Raw genomic sequence first — 25,751 nt, forward strand, 5'->3', positions numbered from 1 at the left:
AGTGTTTTAAATTCATTATCCTTGTCAGAAACAACACCATGGAAGATTTTAATCAACATGAATATAGAAAACGTCCAATGCTAGACCTAGCAGAAAGAAACATCTGTCATAGATGCTAGCATCCTCAGAAACAATACATTACACCTTAGCACTACCATTACTTTACTATCGAGATTAAACTGTTTGGCAAATAACTGAATCATCAATAACCATTAGACAATGGTTATTTAAAACTAGATGCACCGCATAGCGGTACACAATATGACCGCCGCTCAGTTCTGCACATTCTCTCCAAAACGAATTACGCTTGTCAACTTTCCTGTATGGCTGGGATTATACTTGCTGTTAGACCAACCGTAAGCGTATGCGCCCGTGTGCGACCTGCTGTGTCCGGTGTACAGACTCGCTGCAGCATTACGCACCCTACTGGAAGTCTTCACTAGGGGGAGACTATAGTAACATCAGATGCGGATGTGGCCATGTGCCATTGTTTACTCTCATGATTGCCTCCAGCTTCGATGTCGATAATGCATCTTGCAGTCACCTTTTTTTGTAGTGATCGCCCCCTACTTTCTTATCAGTATTGCATCTCGCGGACGCGTCATGTTCGCTTGCGACGACGTGCACGACCGACGCACCAAACGACCGCAAAATACGCGAGGCAGCCATGATACGAACACGAACGCGTTGTCTGCAGCAAGTCTAAACCTGCCTTATCTCCGATTTGTGCAATATACTGTATGTATACAGTATATCTCCTACTCTTGCAGCTCATGTGTATATGAGTGTGTGCATGTGTGAGTTTGCTTGTATAAAGATGTGTGTCTGTCTGTGTGTGAATGTGCATGTGTGCGCATGTGTGTGTGTGTGTGTGTGGAATCCGTGGAAGTGTGTTTATCTGTGCGTGTGAATCTGTTGATGTGTGTGTGCGAACTTAGTTACTTTTTAAACTGAGCCCCCTGCCGGCTCAAAATAAAAATGGCAATCGGTTTTGCCAATAGCCTACTCACTATATTGGAATTTAACAGGTACGCCATTTTAACAGTAACGTCAGAACGTATAGAAGACATCACAACCTGCAAAAAGTAATTTCAGGGAGGTATCTAAAAATACTTTAACCTACTGAGATACTGAAATACAGATGAATAGCCTATGTTTGTTCAATAATGTCTAGTCAGTATACCAAATAAGAGAGGCCTATAGATAGAAACTGTGGTAATAAAATATGAAGATTTTGGTAGTTTGGGCTTTTCGTGTATCCTTCTACTGTAGCCATTTAGCCATCTACTATAGGCCTGAATTATATGCCAATGAAATTACACTTGTTAAACTCACCTCAATAAATATTTTGCAATCATTTAATCCACCATGGGCAATGCTAAAGTTACTGTTACAAACCAGCGGCAGAGTTGGCGGTCCAACGGCGGTAACCACCAGTGGCCCGCTGGAGTTTTGCTCATCAGTTCTCTGGCTGTCCACCGGCGGCTCAGAAGCGGCTCCAGATAAAGGGCCACCCTTTTGCCGCTTACTACCCACCAGCTTCTAATTGGCCTTATTTATGGCCATAATAATGAAAATGATGCACTAAAATAGCAATAATACATTACAGTATAACACTTTCCATTTGCCCTCAATCAGAACAATTTACAATTATTTACAGGACTTACCAAAGTTACCAAATTTACTAAGGTGAAGACAGTGCCTGCTGATGAGAAACCTATAAATGTATTCTGTAATTTAATAATCCAATATAAAAACATTTATCCTCAGCAACTATCACACAGACTCACCACACATAGTATTAGGTTCAATACATTTTGTTTATTTATTTATTTTACTTGCTTTTGTTTATTTATTTTACATGCTCATTTACATGCTTTATTTATTGTACATGCTTAAACAATTTGTTAAAATTATTTTTAATAATGATATAAATATGCAACACACTCTTCAGATGTAAGGAAAGTAAAGATGCAAAGAAGTTGTGACAGACATTCATGGCTTGTTTCTCCCTTGATATTGGTGCCAGATTAATGAAAATGCAGTTCTACCTTGCTGGGGTGTTACTGGCAGCATTGTGAGCGAATTTGACAGAGGTGTATGTCTGACTGGTAAACTCTGTTGAACAGATTAGAAATGAAAAGGCGTATTTAGTGAGATGATTACTGCAATGGCAGGGTTCATACAAAAAAATTGAGCTGAATGTACTACCTTTTCACTACCATCAACATGTTTTCTACTACAAAAGCAAAAGGTGAAGAGTAATGTAATGCAATACCTTTCCAAAACACAATAACACATTTAAGAACAACAGATTAACAATGGACAAAGCTACTGGCATTTGAACAGGGGTGTGTAGGCTGTCAATAGGCACTGTATTTACCGGCATGGCTGGAGTTGATGAAGCTTGCTGGGTGGTGGTGCTGGCAAAGGTGTAGTGGTCTGACTGGCAAACTCTGTTGAACAGATTGATATGAAAAGACGAGTTTAGTGAGATGATTACTGCAATGGTATGACACCTGGCAGACAAACCAAGCAAGGGACCACATGTACAGACTCTACAAATACTAACCATTATATCCATTTTTTATTTAAATGACTTGAAAGAGATCGTCAGGTATAAATGCACCATACAGTAGTGGCCAGTTCATTCATTCAGATGCTGTTACATGCTAACTAGCGCCTAGAGTACAAACACTTCTAAAGGATATTTCTACTTAATTCTCAGACAAACCAGGGTAGGGACCACATGTACAGACTCTATAAATACTAACCATGATGTCAGTTTTTTATTCAAATAACTTGAAAGAGATCGTCAGGTATAAATGCACCATGCTAGTGGCCAGTTCATTCATTCACATGCTGTTACATGCTAACTGGCGCCTACAGTACAAACACTACTAAAGGATATTTCCACTTAATTTTCAGACAAACCAAGCTAGGGACCACATGTACAGACTCTATAAATACTAACCATGAGGTCCGTTTTTTATTTAAATTACTTGAAAGAGATCGTCAGGTATAAATGCACCATGCCAGTTCATTAATTCAGATGCTGTTACATGCTAACTAGCGCCTAAAGTAAACACTTCTAAAGGATATTTCCACTTAATTTTCGGGCAAACCAAGCTAGGGACCACATGTACAGACTCTATAAATGCATTTTGGAAACAGGTGTTGGCTAGAATTACGCTTTACATACAGTTTTTAAAATTAAAATAGTAGAGATATAGAGAAGAGATGTTTTATTTACCTAGTCCTAAGCCTGCTACTGGTGGTTTGAGTACTGACAGGCTATTCGCATCTGCTTGGATGAGTTTGCTTGATTACGTTTCTAAACGTAAAGACATTTACCAACTTCTTTATCAGTCTGACGGTTACACAGTTACGTGCAAGAACAACAAGTCACGTAAGAGATGAAATCGTTTAGCTTACTGCAACATGAGAAATCAAGTAGTGTGAAACTAGCGACAGTAAAGAAAATTCCAATATGGCCGCCATTCGGAACTGAGAAATCACAACTCCATCTTCTTCGTTTGTCTTCTTCTGATCCGATCTATCATTCACTGAGCAGCGCCAGCGCCACACACCAGTGGCAGCAGGCTGCAGTGTTTGAACGTTGTTGCATTAGTTCTGCTTTTGACGTTCTCATATAAAATCGTAATAAATACATAATTGTTTTATTTGGTAAGCACAGGGTAGCCACGGGGGTGGCCAGTGACACAGCTACATGGGGCACGGGCCATTCTAGGCTTCAGTGTAGAGCAGCCACGTTGAGGGACCATTCACTAAATGCACACATAAATACATTTATTATAGCCCCCCATGGATGAAATTCCACAAAACTTGGCATACTCCCAGAGGGTGTCAGGTTAATCGTACACATGAAATTTGGTGCAGTTCATAGCATCTCATCTGAAGATAGGCTCAATTAAAGCAATATTACATTACATTTTCAATTTTTACCATGGGGGTGCAATTCACAAATGACTGGTTATAAGCTAAGTTGATCCGAGCTCTTGAGACCAACATAGCATAAAAAATGTGTCATCCTCGGTGCCACGGTTCAGGTAGTTATATAGGAAAGACTGCAATTTTTGGCCTTCGGGCGGGGCCAGCGCGGGGGGGGAGTGATTTTTCCATAAAAGTCTACTGGGGCTACATGCCCACCAAGTTTCATGTGCCCCGGTGTTACGGTGTCCCGGGAATCGTTGACCAAAAATTCAGAACCGATGACGGAAAAAAAAAAAAAAAAAAACTTTGACAACAACTATATGACCGCTTCGCTAGCTATGCTAGCGGCGGTCATAATGAATAACCAGTGTTTAAAGCACACTTACCTCGGAGAACGGGTTGCACGACGATTTCTTGCGACTTGCAATATTGACTTGAGACTTCAAACCGCGAGCTTCCCGCGGAGTGGAGAAATGGAGTTACGAGATTTTTCCGACAGTTGAAGTGTCCAATGGAGTTAGGGGATTTGCGTTCAAGCTATTTGCAACACTTCAGATTGGTTGATAATTTTAAAAATAACAGACCCATTTGTGAAGAAATATGAAATTTACTAAATTTGGACTTACGAGGTTTCCGTCCGACGGCGACGATATGATGTCCTCCTGAGTCCGTCTAACCTGCACTAATGGGGGTTGGCAGAAACACCGTCATGCCCACTCTGCCCAGCAAGAGGAACACTGGAGCACATCCTGAGTAGCTGCCCGAATGCACTGGGAGAGGGGAAGTACAGGTGGCGCCATGACCAGGTGCTGAAGGTAGTAGCTGACACCATCTGTGCTGGAATCCAGCAAAGCAAAACATTGCTTTCGTCAGGGCTGGTCAGAAACCACAGTCACAGCCAAAGGTCCCAGGTGGTCTTTTATCCACAGCAGGTGACTGGCAGTTGAAGGTGGACCTGGGGAAGCAATTGAAGTTTCCGGAGCACATCGCCATCACGACTCTCAGGCCGGACACGGGCTCCGTTCGAATCGGGTAAAACTGCTGCCTTCTAAGATATTTTAGAATTCCTGAATAACGGTCAATTTTGAAGGCAGCATCGATGCACACTTCAAGCTGCCTTCTACCCATAATCCTTTGTGGCCACGTCTGAATCTCTGTGAAAACAAAACAAACATGGCTGCCGATATCGGTAAATGACTGCCGAATCTGTTGAAATGTCATTTGTGTGACGTTATTTAGCTTGGATTTGTGGAAAGTAGATTGAAAATAAACTATTTACTACCTGGTTATACCATTGTTGTACCCACTAATAACGCCTAGTCTGATATATTAGCTGCCAGTGAAACTATTTTATACAGTTAGCCTGCTAGCTTACGTAGGCTAATTTAGTTAAAGGAATAATCCGGAGTGAAATGCACTTTAGATCAATTTTTCGGACTATTGGGAGTACATACGTTGAGTTGACTCCAAAATCATGTCATTCGGATGTATTTTGAGAAAGTTCGAGTTCACCGTTTTTAGCCAAAACTGGTTAGCCTGGAAGTGACCGGGGCGTGTGCTTTCGCCGCTACAAAACGCTATTTTTATACCTCTTCTACTGTTCCAAACAACACTACACTTACGTGGTAGTGAGTAGAGGGTCCCTAAAGCCAAACCGAAGTATCCCCACGTCTTTATGTGGTCGGATAGAGAGTCCAGAATGAATTTAATCGAGTCAGTACCTTTCCGGAAATGTCGCTGCTGCAGCTGCCAACGCTTCAACAACACTTTACTAACATTTCCGGAAAGGTACGGACTTGATTAAATTAATTCTGGACTCTCTATCCGACCACATAAAGACGTGGGGATACTTCGGTTTGGCTTTAGGGACCCTCTACTCACTACCACGTAAGTGTAGTGTTGTTTGGAACAGAGGTATAAAAATAGCGTTTTGTAGCGGCGAAAGCACACGCCCCGGTCACTTCCAGGCTAACCAGTTTTGGCTAAAAACGGTGAACTCCAACTTTCTCAAAATACATCCGAATGACATGATTTTGGTGTCAACTCAATGTATGTACTCCCAATAGTCCGAAAAAATGATCTAAAGTGCATCTCACTCCGGATTATCCCTTTAAACGTCAGGCTTTTGCTAACATCATACCGTAGTGTTCACCAAAGATTCTAGAGTGCTACGCTCATTTTTAAACGACACATTTAATCTAAAGTCATGTCTAGTTAGAGAGCTCTCTATTTAGGGAGGGAGGCAGTAGGCAGCTGCCTTCCGTTTTGAACGGAGCCATGGTCTTAATATCTGAGAGTTCGAAGCAAGTTGGTGCTATTGGAACTAACAATCCCCTGGGAAGACCGGATCGAGGTGGCTTACGAGTGGAAGAAGGCTAAATACCTGGAACGGGTGGAGGGCCCGCTGTGAGCCAATCGAGGTTGGCTGCAGAGGATTCCCAGGACAGAGCCTGCATCGAGCACTCAGGCTCCTTGGAATCAGGGGGGCTCAAGAGAGAAAAGCCTCCAAAAACATCTGTGAGGCAGCTGAGAAAGCCTCTAGGTGGCTGTGGATTAAGAAGGGTGAGACATGGTTTAGTGCGCTGCTTTGACACAAGCCGTGGTCTGATCAGCCCCGGCTGGGTCGCCCAGGTGAGGGTGTCTGATGATCCAAGACCCGAAATACCCCGTGACCCTGGTTTCATCACTGATGATGTGTCCAAGCTACACCACTAAGGTGTTTGATAAAACTAACTGACACAAATGATATTTGAACGACTAAATATTACTAGGACTAAAAAGGACATTTAGTCACAAGCCTAAGACTAAGACTAAATTGAAAATAGGTGACAAAATGAACACTATGCAGCACCCTCTAAAAGTCAAAGGTCATCACATTTCTTGAGCATTCTCCTAATTAGGTCCACATAGTCCATATACCAAGCTTCGTTTTGATATCTGAAAGGGTTGCTAAAAGTACATTGCATAACATTTAGCAGACACTTTTTTGTCCATAGTTTTCTGAAACACTTGCCTAAACTAAACTAAACGAAACGAAACTAAACTAACCCGTGTATATGCCGTGAAGAGCATGCCAGACCTGTAGGTGGAAGTGTAACAAGAAGCTCGAGCCCACGTTAGCCAATCAGAATCCTGAAAATAGCAACAACATCAACAAATAATCTCCTCTGTTTCATTTCAACTGTTTTTGCAAATGCAAAAAAACCAAAAAACAAAAAGGGTTGGTGCCAACATTTTGCGCCTGCTATTCTGAATGCATCCATGATCACCATAGCCAAATGAAAATGTAAACATTGGTTGCACTTGTTGTGCAGACGCAAGTACTGCCACATACTGTGATGTTGGCTGCCTAGAAAGGCACTTTTGGCCCGTTGATTGCCTAAAACTCTTATCTTATCTCTTATCTCTTATCTTATCTAAACTCTAAACTATTTTTCATTTTCCTTAGTTTACATTCATAGGCGAAACAAGAGTTTTCCTAAATCTGAAAAAAAAAAAACACAAACAAGAACACTGTGGGAAACCCCCTACCTAGAGTACAAGGAAATGACCTCTCCTTTGTATATTTGAAATGACCAGTCTATGTTGTTCTGCATGTGCACTTGACTTCTCTCACAGTAAGATATATTTTGCATTTGTAGGTACGGATTTCCATTTACGCGGCAAGTTACCCAAATATTTCCCAGATGGTAAGGACCACATTTGGGGAAATGTGTCTTATTTAAATAGCGGTTTATGCTTTTGTGTAGCTCTACTGCTAGAGAAAAGACTTGAGTTTGTTTGTGTGCATAAAGTAGGGACTCATTTATAGTTGATCATGTGTCTTATTTTAAAAGCTCTAGTCACTAGTGTGTGTGTGTGTGTGTGTGTGTGTGTGTAGATTCCGGGGACTCATTCATGGTTGTCAACAGTATGACAACTGACAAATCCAACTCAACCGATATATTGGTGGCCCTGATGGGAATGGTCTACAACCCCAACAGTGGCATTCTGTACCTCTGGGGTAACTGCCTCATTTGCTCGTAAGTTTCACTTTTCTTATACTCATTCTTTGATAACACAGTGAAACATGACTAATTTCACCACTGTCATTCTCTGATTATACAATGACATATTACTTATACATTTCACCATTGTAATACTCTTGTTATTACAGTGCATGAAAATGCACTGTACTGTTCTTCCTAGGCTTCTTATTAGAGTGCACTCTACTGTTATCCGATTTATTCTTATTACAGTGCATGAAAATGCACTGTACTGCTCTTCCTAGGCTTTTTTCAGTGCATGAAAATGCTCTGTACTGTTCTTCCAAAGTCTTCCTCTTCTTCTTCTTCTTCTTCTTCTTCTTCTAACGCACGCAATTCAGCTTCAACCGCTTAACGTAGAAACTCCATTCAAATTTTGTCGCGTAGGTCTTACTTAAGCTGGGCTCAAACTACACGACTATCTGCCCGATAATTGTTAACATAGTTAGCATTGTTAGCATAGTTAGCATTGTTAGCATTTTAACCCTTACTACTCAATGGACGCGCCGGCGCGTTGAAACGTGCCTCACGCCACTCTGACACGTTTGTTTAAAAGGCAACGCCTTATAAGGAAGTCCTTCCTGAATATTTCAACAGAGTACACTTCAGACATCATTTTGATACCATGGTGGTTACGTGCAGTAGAAATAAAACTGTCATTATTTAAACTAAATGTAAACAATACCACGACCGGAATGTTGTTAGAATGTTGTGATATGAAGTCGCAGCTACGAAAAGCTACATAAGTCATTTTATTACCATGTGAAACCGTAGACAGTAAAGTGTGAAACAGCACGCACGAGCCAAAACAAACAACGCCATTTGTACATGTGATGTATATACTGCAGGATAGTACATGTACTATGCCCAGGAAGTGGTCAATCCACAGGAAACACTTTTGTAGATCAGAGGAGTTACCTGACTGGAGTAAAGGAGGCGGCAAAAGTGGGCGTAGTTAGCATAGCTTGCTGTCACTGGTATTGGCTCTGGCTATTGGTATCTACCCATCCATTCAGTCATTCAGACATTTATTTACTAAAGCATAATAATGAGTCGTCCTCGTAAAGTTTTGAGCGTGGAGGATGTGTTGTCAATGTGGGACGACATCCAGGTGGTTGACATCGGGGAGGAGTTTTAGTGAAAGCAGTGACGACGAGAACATCCCTCCTCCTCCTTCTGCCGCTGCTGCGTCTGGCCCGAGGTAAGTTGATTATAAGTTTGATAGCGAAATAAAGCTTTGGCATTCACTTTAGTATAAACTTACAGTGACATCTGATTGTAATGAAAGCAAATCTCCTATGACTGAAATATAGTAGCGTCTCTCGCGAGTCGAATTTGTTTTTGCTAAGTAGAAGTGACAGATTCAATGCTTGACAGGCAAACATACGGAGTGACAAGTGGTGACAATCGTAAGTTTAGCAAAAGCAGGCTACTACATGATGATGTGTAACTAATAAGCTTTTGATAAACCGTTTTGGTTCCTTACTTTTTTACCTCGTTTATTTGTATAGCAGGTTGAGCTGTCTGCTGTCAGATTTACTGAACCAAAAGAAGCCTAGGCCTACATTGTGACTAAAATGTTTTTGGATAGTGCAGATGTCTAGATACTCCAGCGTGTTGTTGGATGTATAATGCTTGTACTGATATAACTTGAACTGATAGACCTAATATGAACTGTATTGATATCCTCATTTGTAAGTATTTTTTGAGGGGAAAAAATCTGCTAAATGTCATAAGTAATGTAATATAACCGTCACTGCATGATGTGTAACAGTTATTTTACACTATATATATTGATGCCACTCCTAAAGTGGTATAATATTTATGCACATGAACAGTGTTGGCCAGCCAGATGCTCAAAGCTCACAGCCAGGTTGCTTTACATGTACATGAAATGACTAAGTGGTTTTTTATACGTATTGTAGAGGTGACCCTTCTGAAGCCCAACCACCATCAAAGAGGAGCAGAAAGGCCACTCACTCTGGGCAGCCATCTCTGCCGGTGGAGTGGAAAACAGAGAAGGATGTCGACATTGCTCCACCACCTCTGAGGTTCAGGCCACTGAAAACCCCGGGCATACAGGTGGACACCACTCTCCAACACACCCCTTCAGACCTCTTCAAGCTTTTTTTTTCCCCAGCTGTGGTTCGCGAGGTTTGCATCAACACCAACAGGTATGCTGCTGTGAATGCAGCTGGTAGGAGCTATGTGTGGGAGGACGTGGACGTCCAGGAGTTTTACCATTTCTTGGGGCTGCTGCAGTACACTGCTCTGGTAAAACTTCCAAGTTTGGAAGACTACTGGTCAACCGATCCTGTGCTGAGTCTCACATTCCCAAGATCTGTGATGCCCAGGGCTCGGTTCCAGGCCCTGCTGTGGAACCTTCACCTGAGTGACCTGGAGGAGGACCTCACCAACGACCTCCAGAAGGGCACACCCCACCACAACCGCTTGCATCGTGCACAGCCCCTGCTGGACCACATGCGAGTGGCCTGCAAGTCGGCCTATCATCCAAGAAGGGAGCTGGCTGTGGACGAGAGAATGGTTGCCACCAAGGCCAAGACGGGCTTCACTCAGTTCATGAAGAACAAACCCACCAGGTGGGGCATCAAGCTCTTTGTTATGGCTGTATAGTGCATTTTCATGCACTATAATAAGAAGCCTAGGAAGAACAGCACAGTGCATTTTCATGCACTGTAATAATAAGAAGTTGCGTAAGACTTGGAAGAACAGTATAGTGCATTTTCCTGCACTATAATAATAAGAAGAAGAAGCCCAGGAAGAACAGAACAGTGCATTTGCATGCACTGTAATAACATTACCCACTTAGTGCGTCAAAAAACACACCCATTGTTCTCTGTTACATTAGTCACAGCGAGATAAGACCTATATTGCACGAAAGAGCAGAACGGGGGCTTTCCAACGAGACTAGACACTTGTCTGTACAATCAAGTATGAAAATAAAATAAAATCATGAAGTTAAATCAAAGTATATCATATTTACAGTCTATTAAGGTTTTGCTTGTGACGTTTTGGTCACGTGATTCTGTGTTCCATCGCCGACTGGTAGTCAACTGGTAGGCAAGCTGGCGAGTCAACGCACTGAACCTTCGTTGGCTAACCTAACTTTTTCATACATTAATTTGATTAACAGGCTAGATATGGCGATACGCCTAAGCACACTGCCACCTCATGGAACAGGCACTACAAGTCGGCATATTTTCACCTCGTTTTTATACACTTGACACGTGAACACGTCCTCCCCATACATGTTCGGCCTTGGATCTTAAAACCTACTTTTCCACCAGGCAGTAGGGTACAGTTCGGTTCAGTACGTTACGTTTTGGTACGGAACGTTTTGGTACGGTTCAGTCCGGTTTGTGTACCCACTGCAAAAGGCACTACTGTATAAGATTGCTGGCTGTGCTCCATAGGGCAGCATTATCATATCATTTAAACAAACTTGTCATAAAAATAAATACAGTGGACACATAAAGCTGCTTGTTTATGTTTCTTATGCTACCTGTTGCTGTCTTCGTTTGGTGGACAGTATAGCCTAGCTCGCCTAATCAGCCTGTCTTCTTAAGGTAACTGTTAATCAGACTCGCTAGACTTTTATTTACAACTGTGTCTTACTGGAGTAAATAGGTAGTAATCAACATTGCAGAGCTTGAAGACGTGCTTTATAGCCAACTGTAAGCTAGATAGTTTACTAGAAACGTTTGCAAGTATCCATCTACTGATGCAAAGGCTAGCAAAGTAGCTTAAAGTTAAGAGACGTGGCCACTGGCTATCACAGAATGCTAATTGATGCTGATATAATAGCTCTAACAACTTGGATTTGAAACACGCATAATACCTTACACCTTGGGTTCATGTGACCCAGCTGTGGTTTATGTTAGCCTACAATTACAAGTCATGTTTTGGTTCACTGTAGTTAATAGTTTTGTACGTCATGGATGTGAGCACCACCAGGTAGGCTAGTTCTGTCATTTATTTGGCCATGTTGTGTCATGTGCTACGTTTTGAAAAGACAGAAACTATGGTGCTTATAATTATGTGACCAGTTTCAATGTAATTACACGTTCATAAATAGTAAAAAAAATAATGTTTGTGTTGGAGTGTCAAGATAAGATATTGTGGCAGTGTAAGTAGCCAGTAAAGTATCGTAGCTAGCACAGGCTACCAGATGCATGACAACACGAGGACTCAACACTGAACCGCTAGTTAATCCAATGAGATTCACCAACCTGACATAAAATTAGCCAGACACTAACACGTTTCTGTCCATCATAATTTCAGTTCAGTCAGTTGTAGACTACAAGATACTAATGCAGGGGTGTCCAAACTACGGCCCGCGGGCCAACTCCGGCCCGCCACGCACTTTAATGCGGCCTGCCGAGCATGTATTAGTTTATTATAGATATGGCCCGCCACACTTATCATTGGCTGTTCGCTATTTCTTTCCAGCAACAACGTTGTGGTTAACATTACTGCAAACTGCTTTACACTCTTCTTTGAGAACGTTTACAATGTCAATATCAAAACAGCATGTTACATAGAGATGATAGTCTTTGAAATCTAATTTGCGTTATGTTACATTCTCATAACGTTACTCATAACGTAGGCTAATTGGGAACACGTTTGAGCGCGCACGAAAGGGAGAGAGCGCACCAGCTGGCTTGTCATTATTGATAACTGATATCTCCTTTTTATAAGAAACGTAACGTTTAAAAGAAAAACGCGAAGACAACAGTAGTTTCACTACTAAGCAACGGTGAGAGGGCATTAGGCACAGCAACCACTGAGGGGAGCCGGCAAGAGTCTTAAAGTGACAGTGCACCATTTAAATGAATTAAACAGCATCATATTAACCGTATTTCTAAACAAATTTATTTTCTACAACAAAATAACTTTGTCACTATTATCATTGAAACAATTATGTATACTGCATTGTGTACATATCCAATGTGGTGGTGGTGGTGTGTGTGTGTGTGTGTGTGTGGGGGGGGGGGGGGGGGGGTTGGGGGGGGGAATGGCCCACCGGTCAATTTCCAAGACCCAATGTGGCCCTTGAGCCAAAAAGTTTGGACACCCCTGTTCTAGGGCTGGGCGATATATCGATATTTTAGATATTTCGATATTTTTAAAAATGAGATATGGAATTAGACCATATCGTATATACCGATATAGTTCAAATTTGCGCTTTGATTGCTCCAGGCAAGCCGCTGGCCGGAGCTCTATGCGCTGCTCCCGCGCCCGGCCCTCCTCTTTCTGACACAGAGCGGGGTTGCACACAACACCTAAGTTGTGTCCCTTAAGTATCAACCATAAGGCTTATGCGAGGAATTTATTTAAGGGTGTTGCACAAAATGTCTTAAATGGTATCCTTAGGTAAGAAAATTCGTTAAGTTATTTAGATTTTCATTTGCATTGAAAGGGATTTTCTGGCACGACAAATTCCAGGTCCCACAGAGATTGTTCGTTTTGCTAATATGTGCATGCTTTTCTGAGGGTGAAATGCGGGACTGACTGTCCAAAATAATATCAAGATATGAGCACATATTGTCTATAAAATGGTATAGTGAATAACACGACAAATCTGATTATAAACTTTGACCAGTTTGACGGGTGACGCAGCCAAACACAGCGCACCTTAGAACAGTGACGTTAATTTCACGAAGTTATACTGTACATCTAATGTACCTATCAGTAGCTAATGTTAGCGATAAATAACTCAACAGGTACGTTCAACATATGCACTAACTAGCTTGCTAATAAGTTATGCAATTAGAAAGCAATCCACCAAACACAATAGCCTACAGCTTAATGATCTATAATCTTACCGTGATAATTTTCGGTGACATTTATCCATTCATCAAGTAAATCCTGAGACATGAATTGAACTATACTAGCTAGCTAGTTAGATATTATCCTCTGGCTGTCATCCAAGGAGCAAGACCATTTGTGCACCAAAACATTTTTGTTACATGTTGCCTGGTGAACCAAACCAAAGCTCATAATGGTAGGCTATCAGTAAGGACGACTTGAGCAAGCTATGTTACCACTAGGCCTAAATAAACGACATAACTTCTGATAGGCCTATTTGATTGAAGAGTAATATTAGCAGAAGATTTATTTATTTTCAATTGTTAAAAGTGGTTAATTAACTACATTTATCAGCATTGACTCAGATAATAATATGGGTTTTCCTTTAGGCTGCTGGACATTTGTGCAACGGTTTGAGGGATTTCTTAAGATAATAGGGAGAAAACTCAAATACATGAGGGAAAATGTTAAGGAGAATACTTAGAGGTGTTTGTGTGACTGATCTTATGTTAAGGGGGCCTTAAATCAAATTTTAAGGGTGCTTTGTTCTAGCAGCTACTTCGCGGGAAAAATATCGGGATATATATCGTATATCGATATTCAGCCTAAATTCAGCCAACACTGTGGAAGACATCATGTCTTATCCCCGTCCCCAAGAAACCACATCCACGTGAGCTGAATGACTTCAGGCCAGTTGCTCTCACATCACACCTGATGAAGACCCTGGAGAGACTGGTTCTGGGGATACTTAGGCCACAGGTGCGCCATGCACTAGATCCGTTACAGTTTGCATACCAGGAGAAAGTGGGCGTCGACGATGCAATCTCCTACCTCCTACACAGGACACACTCTCACCTGGACAAGGGGAAAAGTGCTGTGAGAATCATGTTCTTTGACTTCTCTAGTGCTTTTAACACCATCCAACCCCCCAGATTGAGTGACAAGCTCCTGCAGATGGGTGTGGATGCTCATCTAGTATCCTGGATTGCAGACTACCTGACAGAGCGGCCACAGTTTGTCAGACTGAAGGACTGCCTCTCCAACACTGTAATCAGCAGCACAGGTGCTCCACAGGGAACGGTGCTCTCTCCAGTCCTGTTCACCCTGTACACGTCCGACTTCTGCTACAACACGGAGTCATGTCACATGCAGAAGTTTTCAGACGATACTGCAATTGTGGGATGTATCAGGGATGGGCAGGAGGAGGAATACAGGAGCCTGGTGGAGGACTTTGTGCAATGGTGCAGACTCAACCACCTACAACTCAACACGACCAAGACCAAGGAGATGGTGGTAGATTTCAGGAGGTCTAAGCCTGCTCTGCTGCCAGTCACCATTGAGGAGGTCAATGTGGAGGTGGTGAACACATACAAGTACCTGGGCGTACATCTGGACGATAAACTGGACTGGTCAGTCAACACTGAAGCAATATACAAGAAAGGGCAGAGCAGGCTGTACTTCCTGAGGAGGCTGCGCTCCTTCAATGTCTGCAGCAAGCTCCTCTGGATGTTTTACCAGTCTGTTGTTGCCAGCGTCCTCTTCTATGCTGTGGCATGCTGGGGAGGAAGCACTAGGAAGAGGGATGCTGGGCGACTAGACAGGCTGGTAAGGAAGGCTGGCTCTGTTGTGGGAGCTGATCTGGAGTGCATCACTTCAGTATCAGACAAAAGGACCCTGAACAAGCTACACAGCATCCTGGACAATGACTGTCATCCACTCTACATCATTATCATACAGCAGAAGAGCTTGATCAGCTGGAGACTACGCTCCATGACATGCACAACAGACAGACTGAGAAAGTCATTTATACCCAGGGCCATACAACTGTACAATGCTTCACTGAAGGGAAAAGGAGAGTTGGACTTCTATGCATAGTATATCTGCACCTCCACCCTCTTATACACTTACATGGCATGACTTACATGTCTACCCTCATGTCTAACTCTTATATTATTACTATGTTAAGTTTATTTTAATTGTCCATATATTTATATTAGTACTGTTATTATTATTACTATGCTTACATTTTTTACTGTACATATTTATTACTGGTCACTAGAATTTTATCTTGCACTGTTGCACTGTTGGACTTATTTGCACTACCAACTTGACACACACCTCAGACTGGATCACAGTACCAATCCTCAGTACATTCATGCATACCTTATCTATAGTATTCTACTGCTCCTTTAGTCATTGTTGATTGTTGATTGTTGATTTGCTTTTTAATCTTCCTGTTTACATTGTTTACATTGTACTGTATGTTGTGTGTGGTGTCTTAAGCTGCTGGGACCTTGAATTTCCCCTTGGGGATCAATAAAGTATCTATCTATCTATCTATCTATCTAAATATATCGGGATATGACTTTTGGTCCATATCGCCCAGCCCTACCCTGTTCTAGGCCATAAAACAGACGAAATGACAGCAAAATAATAACTTAATTTAGCTCCACTTACCCCATGTTTTTGTGTGCCTAATAGCCTTTGTTCATAATCCAATGTTATCATGTGTTTCTCTATGGCAAGTCACGTTCATAATACGGTTTTGAGATCCTAGCAAACTCCTGTATGGTATCCAATTCAAGACTCATATTGCATCCAAATTTCCTTGAAAAATAAACACTTTTTTGCCTTTATTTTGTTCATTGCAATGCAGTAAAAAAATATTAAAGAGAATCATCATCTGTGCACGTCATGTGTGCTACCACACAAACAAGTCAGGTCGGATCAGCTAGTGTCACTCACAAATATGGAGTGCAAAAAGTGTCAAAAAGTCATTTCTCATCACTAAATAAAACTTGCCATTTATTTCTGGAAGGCACACACATATTTCTGTAAATTGCTCAGCCCCAAAGTATACTCCACCATGGTTCTTATATTGCCATTTTCAGGGCAGTCAGGCCTACACAACCATCAGTGATGCGCGGGTACGTGTCTGAACGGCCCGCCCCGCCCCGCTGTTTACAACTAACCCGGACCACAAAAAAATATTATTACAACACTGTACCCGACCCGCTTCCCGACCCGCTTATTGTAAAAAGTAGTCTAACTTAGTCGTAGCGTCATGATCTACGCAAAACTGGTATCTCATATGCATGTGTGTGCTGTGTGTGTTCACTAATTCGGTTAAATTGGGTTAAATGCAGAGAAACGAATTTCCCTCACGGGATCAAAAAAGTATATACTGTATTCTATTCTATGTAAAACAATATATAGGCCTAATTAGCCTATATATAGCCTAGTGATTGCTCAGAATTTAGGAAACATGCATTTAGTCTACCTTTTTTTGTTCCGTGTCTGCATTCATCCAAAAATTAGGCTAAACATAATTAGCCTAAGGATTTTCACGAAAGAGCAGACATGGGGCTTTCCAACAAGCCACTCTATAAGTTGCGCAAGGACGCACATTGCATGCCCATACCAATTGTAGGCTATACCTTGATGACATTAAGGGACAATCTCAATTCCACCCCTTACCCCTTCCCCTTCCGCCTTCCCCTTTGTCGGAGTTCCCCTTTAGCCCTCAATACAGAGTTGAGGGTTCTAGGGGTAAACGTTCCCCTGAGAAATGAGACACCCCTTCATTACAGTCACGTCATCCTCACGGGAAGTTCGCAAGACTGCTACATCAACATTCGAGGCGGCAAGCCTGCATCAACAATCCAAAAATGCCGTCCGCACACACTATGCTGTCTGTTGCCTGGGCCATTTTTCTATTTATACGACTGTCGGCGGGCAACCAACGACATCGGAGACGGCGGCTGTATTACAGACGTATACGTGCGCAAACTATGGTACGTATAACTTTTTTCCCCATTGTAGTCCTATGAAATGTCGGCCAAAACTCGGCCGAAACTCAGCCGTTAGTAGCAGCCGGCTCAGCCGGCTCAGCTGACCGAGTCAGCTGGGATTGTAGGTAGGCTACCTTTCGTTTGTGTTTGTAGCCAAGATCTGATGTGAACACATTGTATTTTAACCAGGTTGGCCTATACATTAGGCCTAATTGATTGTTCAAGGATTTCTACTATAGTCTACCCGATGATTTGTTTAGCTGAAGCGCCGTACGTCCTGTTAACTGGGACAGGGTAGCTAGCCAAATAGCCTATCGCGAAAACTAGCTAGGCTGTCTTTAGACAGCCGGCTCAGCTGACCGAGTCAGCTGGAAATTTAGGCTTAGGCTACCTTTTGTTTAAAGTGTTTCTAGCCACGATCTGATGTGAACACATTGTATTTTAACCAGGTTGGCCTATGCGTTGATTGGTTGATGTGAAATAACAAAACGTTCTGCCAAATATCAGCTGGAAATGTAGGCTACCTTTCGTTTGCGTTTGTACGATGTGAGTCACTAGCCTATGTGTGCTATGCGTTAATTGATGTAGCCTAGTTCAAGGATTTATGCTATTCTACCGATCGTAGTCTGTTTTATGTAACAATATTGTGTAGCACCGAGGCTATTTGCCCCCTTGTTGGACTGTCCCATCGTTTCCCCTGTGTCCTGTTTTCCCGGTCTGTGCGCGTGTTTATGTCTCTCTCCCCCCTGTCTCATAGAATGTGTTAAACAGTTTTGATGTGTTATGATTGGTGGGAGGTGTCCGGGGCAATATTAGCTATTGATAAGAGGAGGGATTAGAATAGGGGGTTCTAGGACGTTTAATAATTAGGCTATAATATCGGAATAAAATCCACGTTTGGAGAGCACAGCCTCCCGTCTCCTATCGTCGGCGCCACAACATCTATAATAATTTATCTATACAAATATCTATAGATTATCTATAATAAGCCGCCCTATTGTAAAGAAAACAGCCTAGGCCTACTATAGATTTTATAAATGATTTCCTTTAATTTCATGCTTCCATATCATTATAACCTGATTTGAAATTGTGTTTATTCATGAATTAATTACAAAATATCCTTGTGTTTCTCTAGGCTGATCGTCCACCCATGTACTGCAGGGTGGATGCAACTGTGCCCATCCTGCGCATATGGCGCGATGAGGGGGCTGAGGTGTGGCAGGACTTTCGCCTGTCCAGACGTGCTATGAAGAGCCTGCAGAGACTCCTGGACAGGGGGCAAGATCATGGCTGGGGGAATGACCTAGAAGTACTCATATACACCTATTGGCTTGCCCACGGCCTGTCATACCGGGTGGTGGCAAGTGTCTTCAGTGTGCCCAAGGCTACGGTGCACAGGGTAATACACAGAGTGGCACAACAAATATGGATTAACTTAAACAGAGTGATATCCTTCCCTGTGGACATGCAAGCAGTAGGTCAAGGGTTTGCGAATCTGGCAAGCACCCCTACTTTTGGCAATGTTGTCGGGGCAATAGATGGCAGCCACATCCGAATAAAACCACCGCAAACACACAGATTGGATTACCTAAATTACAAAAACTTTTATTCAATTAACATGCAGGCTATATGCGATTCGAAAGGAAGATTTTTAGATATTTATGTTGGCTATCCGGGGTCTGTGCATGACACCCGGGTGATGAAGAACAGTCCCTTCTACGTAACTGCCAGGTATCCACCGCCGGGTTACATACTCCTGGGTGACGGTGGATACCCCTGCCTCCAGACCCCGATTTGTTTGCTGACCCCTTACAAAGAACCTGTGATTGGGCGGGTGCGGCAGCGGTTCAATTATCACCAGTCCAGGGCGCGCAGTATTATAGAGCGGGCCTTTGGCATAATGAAAACGAGGTGGAGGTCAACCCTTTTCCGGGCCCTGGAGGTGAAGCCTACCTTCGCTCCCCAGGTCATTGCTTCCTGTGCGTTCTTGCATGATGTGTGCTTAGACAATGGGGACACACTGGATCCTGATGAGGACATCACCAGGGATGACATTGACCCTCATCCCCCTCAAGAACAAATGGGACTCAATGAAAGACCGGGAAATGACATTCGAGACACACTGGCTGCTCAAGTCCCATGACAATTATATGTTCATTCAGTGTGTGTGTGTGTGTGTGTGTGTGTGTGTGTGTGTGTGTGTGTGTGTGTGTGTGTGTGTGTGCCTGCTTGCCTGCATATGTGTGTGTGTGTGTGTGTGTGTGTGTGTGTGTGTGTGTATAGTTTATCTGTTACCTGTTGGTTTTTATGTGTCCTTACAAGTTCGTCCTGTTATATTGTTATTGAACCTGAACCTTTTAACCTGTTAAATAATTAAATATTCTTGTTTGAAAAAGTTTTGTAGGAGTGATAAATGCTACATGAAGCAGATAGTTTTAAAACATTTATTGTCAACAAACTTTACATAAAAAGATATGAACAACCTTAATAAATAACAGTAGTAAATAATTAATAAAACATTGCAATAAATATAATCTATCTATTAAAGCAAGGAACGTCTGTCTGTGTGTCACTCTGTCTGTCTGTGTGTTCCACGCATAACTCTCGAACCGCTCATCCGACTGACCTAAAATTTGACATAAGTCTTACTAATGACATGCGTGAGTGCAGTGCAAAGTTTGGTCGTTTTTGGACAAAAAATGACAAAGATATCGTTAAATTAAGCAAACTAAAATTCTACCGCTCTCTATAGCCACTCCCCTTCTCACTGTCACTTAGGCTACTCCAGCATAAAAAAAAAACAGCATAGATAAAAAAAAAAAAAAAGCCAAGCCGTCGGGCACTCATGTTGGTAAGCATGGCTGTAGGCTAATCTTCATCAACAACCGGTTGATGATTCGTTGATCTTGCATAAAAGTTGATCTTGGATAAGCGTGGTGAGTCCGACACACATGCACCCATGTTGGTAAGCAGGCTTTAACATATGAAACGTAACGTTGCATGCCTATTCCACATCAACAACCGCGGTTGATGAGGGAAATAAACTTGAGCCTACTCTACAAACGGTTGTCACGTTGCAACTTTGAATAGAACACAACACTCAATGCATCCAACATGTCAAAACACTCACGTTTGGGAATGACTGTCCCTTGCATAGATGTCGCATAAATCCATAAATCCCTCTGACACATCACAACTTCACATGTGAACCGACAGCCCCGCACAGGCAAGATGTGCTTCCCGAGTGAACATTTGCCCTCATAGCAAGGCAATTCTACGCAGTTAAGACACACAAACTCACTGCACATAGCTACGCAGTATACTGTAGGTCTGCATTCCGGTAGGCTATAACAGATACCTACAAGACACGTAACATTCTACATTTAGAATCCGTATAAGTTCACTGCTGTGGTCACACAAAATATCATTAAACATTTCCATATTATTTATTTAGCTAAGCCTAGGCTATGTGTGGCTTATAGGCTGATCATTTAGAGTTTAGCAGCAACTAGCCTACAAAACATTTTTCCTTATATTGTTTTGTTTCCTGCAGATTTAGCATACAATATAAAATATAGCATATAGCAAATAGCAAACAATTGGTACCTAGGCTACTTTCTTGAAGAATTTCACTGGACAATATTTCCATATCCATTTAATATTTGCATTCCCTGTGATGTTCATCTACAGTAAGCACCTGTTGCTGACATGCATTGAAACTTCATGAAACCTTTCTACATTATTATTTAGCCTATTTATGGCTTATCATTTAGAATTCAGCAATAGCCTACACATTTTCCCTCATTACAGTTCACTCAATGACCTAATTTAGTTGCACAAAGTTCTAAAAGAAGTGTTGAAATCGGGCCAAATTTTACATTCTGTTGTCTCCTGACAATATAACATAAATACTGTACAGCCTACAGTGATCCATTACCAGCCAATTCGGTCAGCTTTTCTTCTTAAACCTACTTTCTTGAAAATTTTTACTGGACAATGTTGTTATATTCATTCAATCTTTTGCAGTTGCTATATTCATTTAATCTTTTGCAGTCCCTGTGATGTTCATCAGTAGGCCTAAACACCTGTTGCTGACATGCCTAAAGGTAGTCGGGTTAAAGGGATAATCCGGAGTGAAATGCACTTTAGATCAATTTTTCGGACTATTGGGAGTACATACATTGAGTTAACACCAAAATCATGTCATTCGGATGTATTTTGAGAAAGTTCGAGTTCACCGTTTTTAGCCAAAACTCGTTAGCCTGTAAGTGACCGGGGCAGGTCCTTTCGCCACTACAAAACGCTATTTTTATACCTCTTCTACTGTTCCAAACAACACTACACTTACGTGGTAGTGAGTAGAGGGTCCATAAAGCCAAACCGAAGTATCCCCACGTCTTTATGTGGTCGGATAGAGAGTCCAGAATGAATTTAATCGAGTCAGTACCTTTCCGGAAATGTTAGTAAAGTGTTGTTGAAGCGTTGCGCAGCTGCCGCAGTGACATTTCCGGAAGGTACTGACTCGATTAAATTCATTCTGGACTCTCTATCCGACCACATAAAGACGTGGGGATACTTCGGTTTGGCTTTATGGACCCTCTACTCACTACCACGTAAGTGTAGTGTTGTTTGGAACAGTAGAAGAGGTATAAAAATAGCGTTTTGTAGTGGCGAAAGGACCTGCCCCGGTCACTTACAGGCTAACGAGTTTTGGCTAAAAACGGTGAACTCGAACTTTCTCAAAATGCATCCGAATGACATGATTTTGGTGTCAACTCAACGTATGTACTCCCAATAGTCCGAAAAATTGATCTAAAGTGCATTTCACTCCGGATTATCCCTTTAAGAGGGAGAGGAAACGTGCAGCAATGCATCATGCACGTGCTACTGAGTCTGCTGAAGCCAGGGACACTCGCCTTGCAAATCATGCTGCACAGCAAGCCAGGCAGCGTGAAGCTGAAGCAGACGATGAACGTACTTCTCGGCTGGCGAGCGACACCGCCCGACATGCTAGGCGCCGTGAAACTGAGGCGGATGACGCACGTCACTCTCGGCTGGCGAGCGACGCCGCCCAGCATGCAAGGCGCCGTGAAACTGAGACGGATGACGCACGTCACTCTCGGCTGGTGAGCGACGCTGCATGGCATGCAAGGCGCTGTGAAACTGAGGCAGACAATGCACGGAGTATTCGGCTGGAGAAAAATGCTGCGTGCCAGACAAGACGGCGTGAAGGTGAGACAGACTACGCACAGAATACTCGGCTGGTGAGAAATGCTGCACGACAGGCAATGTCCCGTGATAATGAATCCCCTGAGGTGCGAGCAGCACGCCAAATGCATGATCATCAACGACGTGACCGTCTAAGACAGGAGGAGAACCCTCAGCAACGTCAGGAACGACAAGCTAGGGATGCACAGTCCCATCAGGAATTGCGTTGTGCACGTCTGGAACAGGCACGCAAAAACAAACACAACGTTGCTAGATGTGACGACACTGACTTCTTCCAAGAACAACTTTATGGTGATTATAGGCATACACTAAGTAAGACCTCACTGTTTGAGTGCCCTACATGCTCACATTGTGGTGCCTATGTGTGGAAAGAGGAGAGAAAAGGATTCTGTTATATCCTCCAGGGATACCACACCCAACTGACAGGTATCACACCAACATGCTTCTACCGTTTCCATCTTCAAGTGCGTGACACTGCTCAACACTTTAATATACTACTGCGTGGTGGGAAGCTCACTCAACAGTATGTATGTGACATGATGGCAAAAATTGAATCACAGCGTCTCAACTGGATTCATCATAACCAAAAATCTATCAAAGCCGAAAAGTATAAAGTCATTGTTGATGCCCTTAGTAATGACACTGAGATCATGCCTGGACGCCTAAGCATCCTGCCACCTACCATTTATGGATCACCACGATGGTATGCTAAAGAGTTCCAAGATGCTATGGCCTTGGTCAGAGTCAAAGGCAAACCAGATTTCTTCCTCACCTTCACTTGCAATCCCAACTGGCCTGAAATCAAACAATCTCTTCTTGAGGGTCAACAAACCTATCAAAGACCAGACATCATTGCTAGAGTATTTCACATGAAGGTGGAAGCACTACTGTCAGACCTCCTGAAGTATGACATCTTAGGACATGTGGATGCATACGTGATGGTTAAAGAAACGCAAAAGAGGCATCTTCCACATTTACACATGCTCATCACCATGGTACCTCGGGACAAACCCAGGACCTCTACTGATATTGATACTGTTGTGTCTGCAGAGATTCCTAACAAAGACACAAATCCAGAACTACATCGCATAGTCACATCACACATGATTCATGGCCCATGTGGACAATGGAACCCTGCGAGCCCATGCATGGTGGACAGAAAATGCTCCAAGGACTACCCCAAACAACTTAGACATCAGACAAGCTTTTCAGACAATTCCTACCCACTTTACCGAAGGCGATCAGAAAATGCACCTGGTGAACCCTTATTAAAGACAATAAGGGGTGGCATCAATGTATCTGTCAATAATGCATGGGTTGTACCATACAACCCATACATCCTGTTACGATACAATGCACACATTAACCTTGAAATAGTCTGTGCTGTCTCAAGTGTGAAGTACCTCTACAAATATTTGGAGAAAGGACCAGATCAGTGCCTGGTAAGGTTAGATATTAATGATGAAGGAACCAGAGAGGAACTTCGACGAGACGAAGTCACACGCTATGAATTAGGACGTTACATCACCGCATCTGAGGCATACTGGCGTATATATGATTTCCCCATTCAACGGAAGCAACCACCAGTAAGGATGCTAGCAATTCACCTAGAAGATGAACAGGTCATTACATTCAGTGATGACGGTACTGCCCAGAACCTCCTGGATTCAGGGCCACCTGCAACCACACTGACTGCCTTTTTTGAAGTTATGCATCTTCATCCAAACATGCAACACATTGTGTACCCTGATGTGTTTAAACATTTCACATACACAAACAAGAAGTTTCAATTGCGTAAAAAAAAACTGAGCTCCCAGGAACACTGCATGGCAGACACTGTTGGACGAATTCCGATGATTGCCTTCAGCCCCCACACTGCTGAACTGTTCTATCTCCGCATCCTTTTGTACCGTGTACCAGGACCAACTTCTTTTAAAGATGTGCGACGAGTTGGCGATGTGGTCATGGACACCTATCTTGCCACCTGCATAGCACATGGCATTGTCGACAATGACCAAGAAGTTGATTCTGTTATGGAAGAAGCAGCAAATGTGACTTTTGGGCCAGCACTGCGTGAAGTATTTGCCAACATACTTATGTTTGTACTTAGAGGAGAACACTTACAGTTCTGGGAAAGACACAAACATGTTCTCTGTGAAGATTTAATGCGCAGCAACAATGCCAATGAGCCAGATGAAGCTATTATGAATCAAGTGCTACTTGACCTTGCAGACCATGTTGAAAGACATGGCTTTACATTAAGTGGAAACTTTGGACTCCCAGAGCCTGTTCATATGCAGACTCGCATTCCCCGAATCATCCAACATGAGACTGAAAACAATGTTCAGGAACTTCAAGCTCAAATTAGTATCACAGAACGCAATCTAACTGAGGAACAGAACGCAGTGGTTGAATCAGTCATGGAGAGTGTTGAGCTGGGTCTGGGAAAAATGATAGCACTTGATGCAAGTGGGGGGACTGGAAAAACATTCATATTATGCCACATTCTGAACAAAGTGCGTGCACAAGGAAAAATAGCTCTTGCAACAGCTGCGAGTGGAATTGCAGCTACCCTTCTGCCTAAAGGCACCACCTTCCACAGTAGGACAAAATGTCCTCTCATTCTCACAGAAGAGTCCACTTGCGGTGTAAGTGAACATGACAGCACTGCAACACTGATTAGAATGACACATCTCATGGTTGTGGATGAAGTATCAATGATGGATAGACGTGCACTGCAAGCAGCAGATCGTACTTTTCAGTGGCTCAGGAATTCCGACAAACCATTTGGTGGCATCACAATGGTCTTCAGTGGAGACTGGAGACAAATTCTTACTGTTGTCCCACATGGTAGCCGAACCGAAATCATAGGAAGGTGTTTTAAGAGCTCATATCTTTGGAAAACTGTTCAGACCCTTCGTCT

General features: G+C 42.7%; 1 protein-coding gene and 1 long non-coding RNA gene across 2 annotated transcripts in view; one reads left to right on the forward strand and one right to left on the reverse strand.

Moving 5' to 3' along the window:
- LOC134102296 (cation channel sperm-associated auxiliary subunit gamma-like) overlaps positions 1-25,751 on the forward strand; it is a 445,552-nt gene that overhangs the window by 141,661 nt on the left and 278,140 nt on the right. Inside the window, exons 8-9 of the mRNA XM_062556364.1 lie at positions 7,596-7,643; positions 7,835-7,976. Coding sequence (XP_062412348.1) covers positions 7,596-7,643; positions 7,835-7,976 — 190 coding nt within the window. The remainder of the gene's footprint in view (positions 1-7,595; positions 7,644-7,834; positions 7,977-25,751) is intronic.
- Positions 1,163-3,519, reverse strand: LOC134102596 (uncharacterized). Its single transcript, XR_009941529.1, has 3 exons — positions 3,254-3,519; positions 2,384-2,456; positions 1,163-2,118 (listed from the first exon to the last, which is right to left on the reverse strand). It is a non-coding gene; the product is annotated as an uncharacterized LOC134102596 (long non-coding RNA).

This window comes from Sardina pilchardus, chromosome 15 (assembly GCF_963854185.1).
Source record: "Sardina pilchardus chromosome 15, fSarPil1.1, whole genome shotgun sequence".
Lineage (NCBI taxonomy): Eukaryota > Metazoa > Chordata > Actinopteri > Clupeiformes > Clupeidae > Sardina > Sardina pilchardus.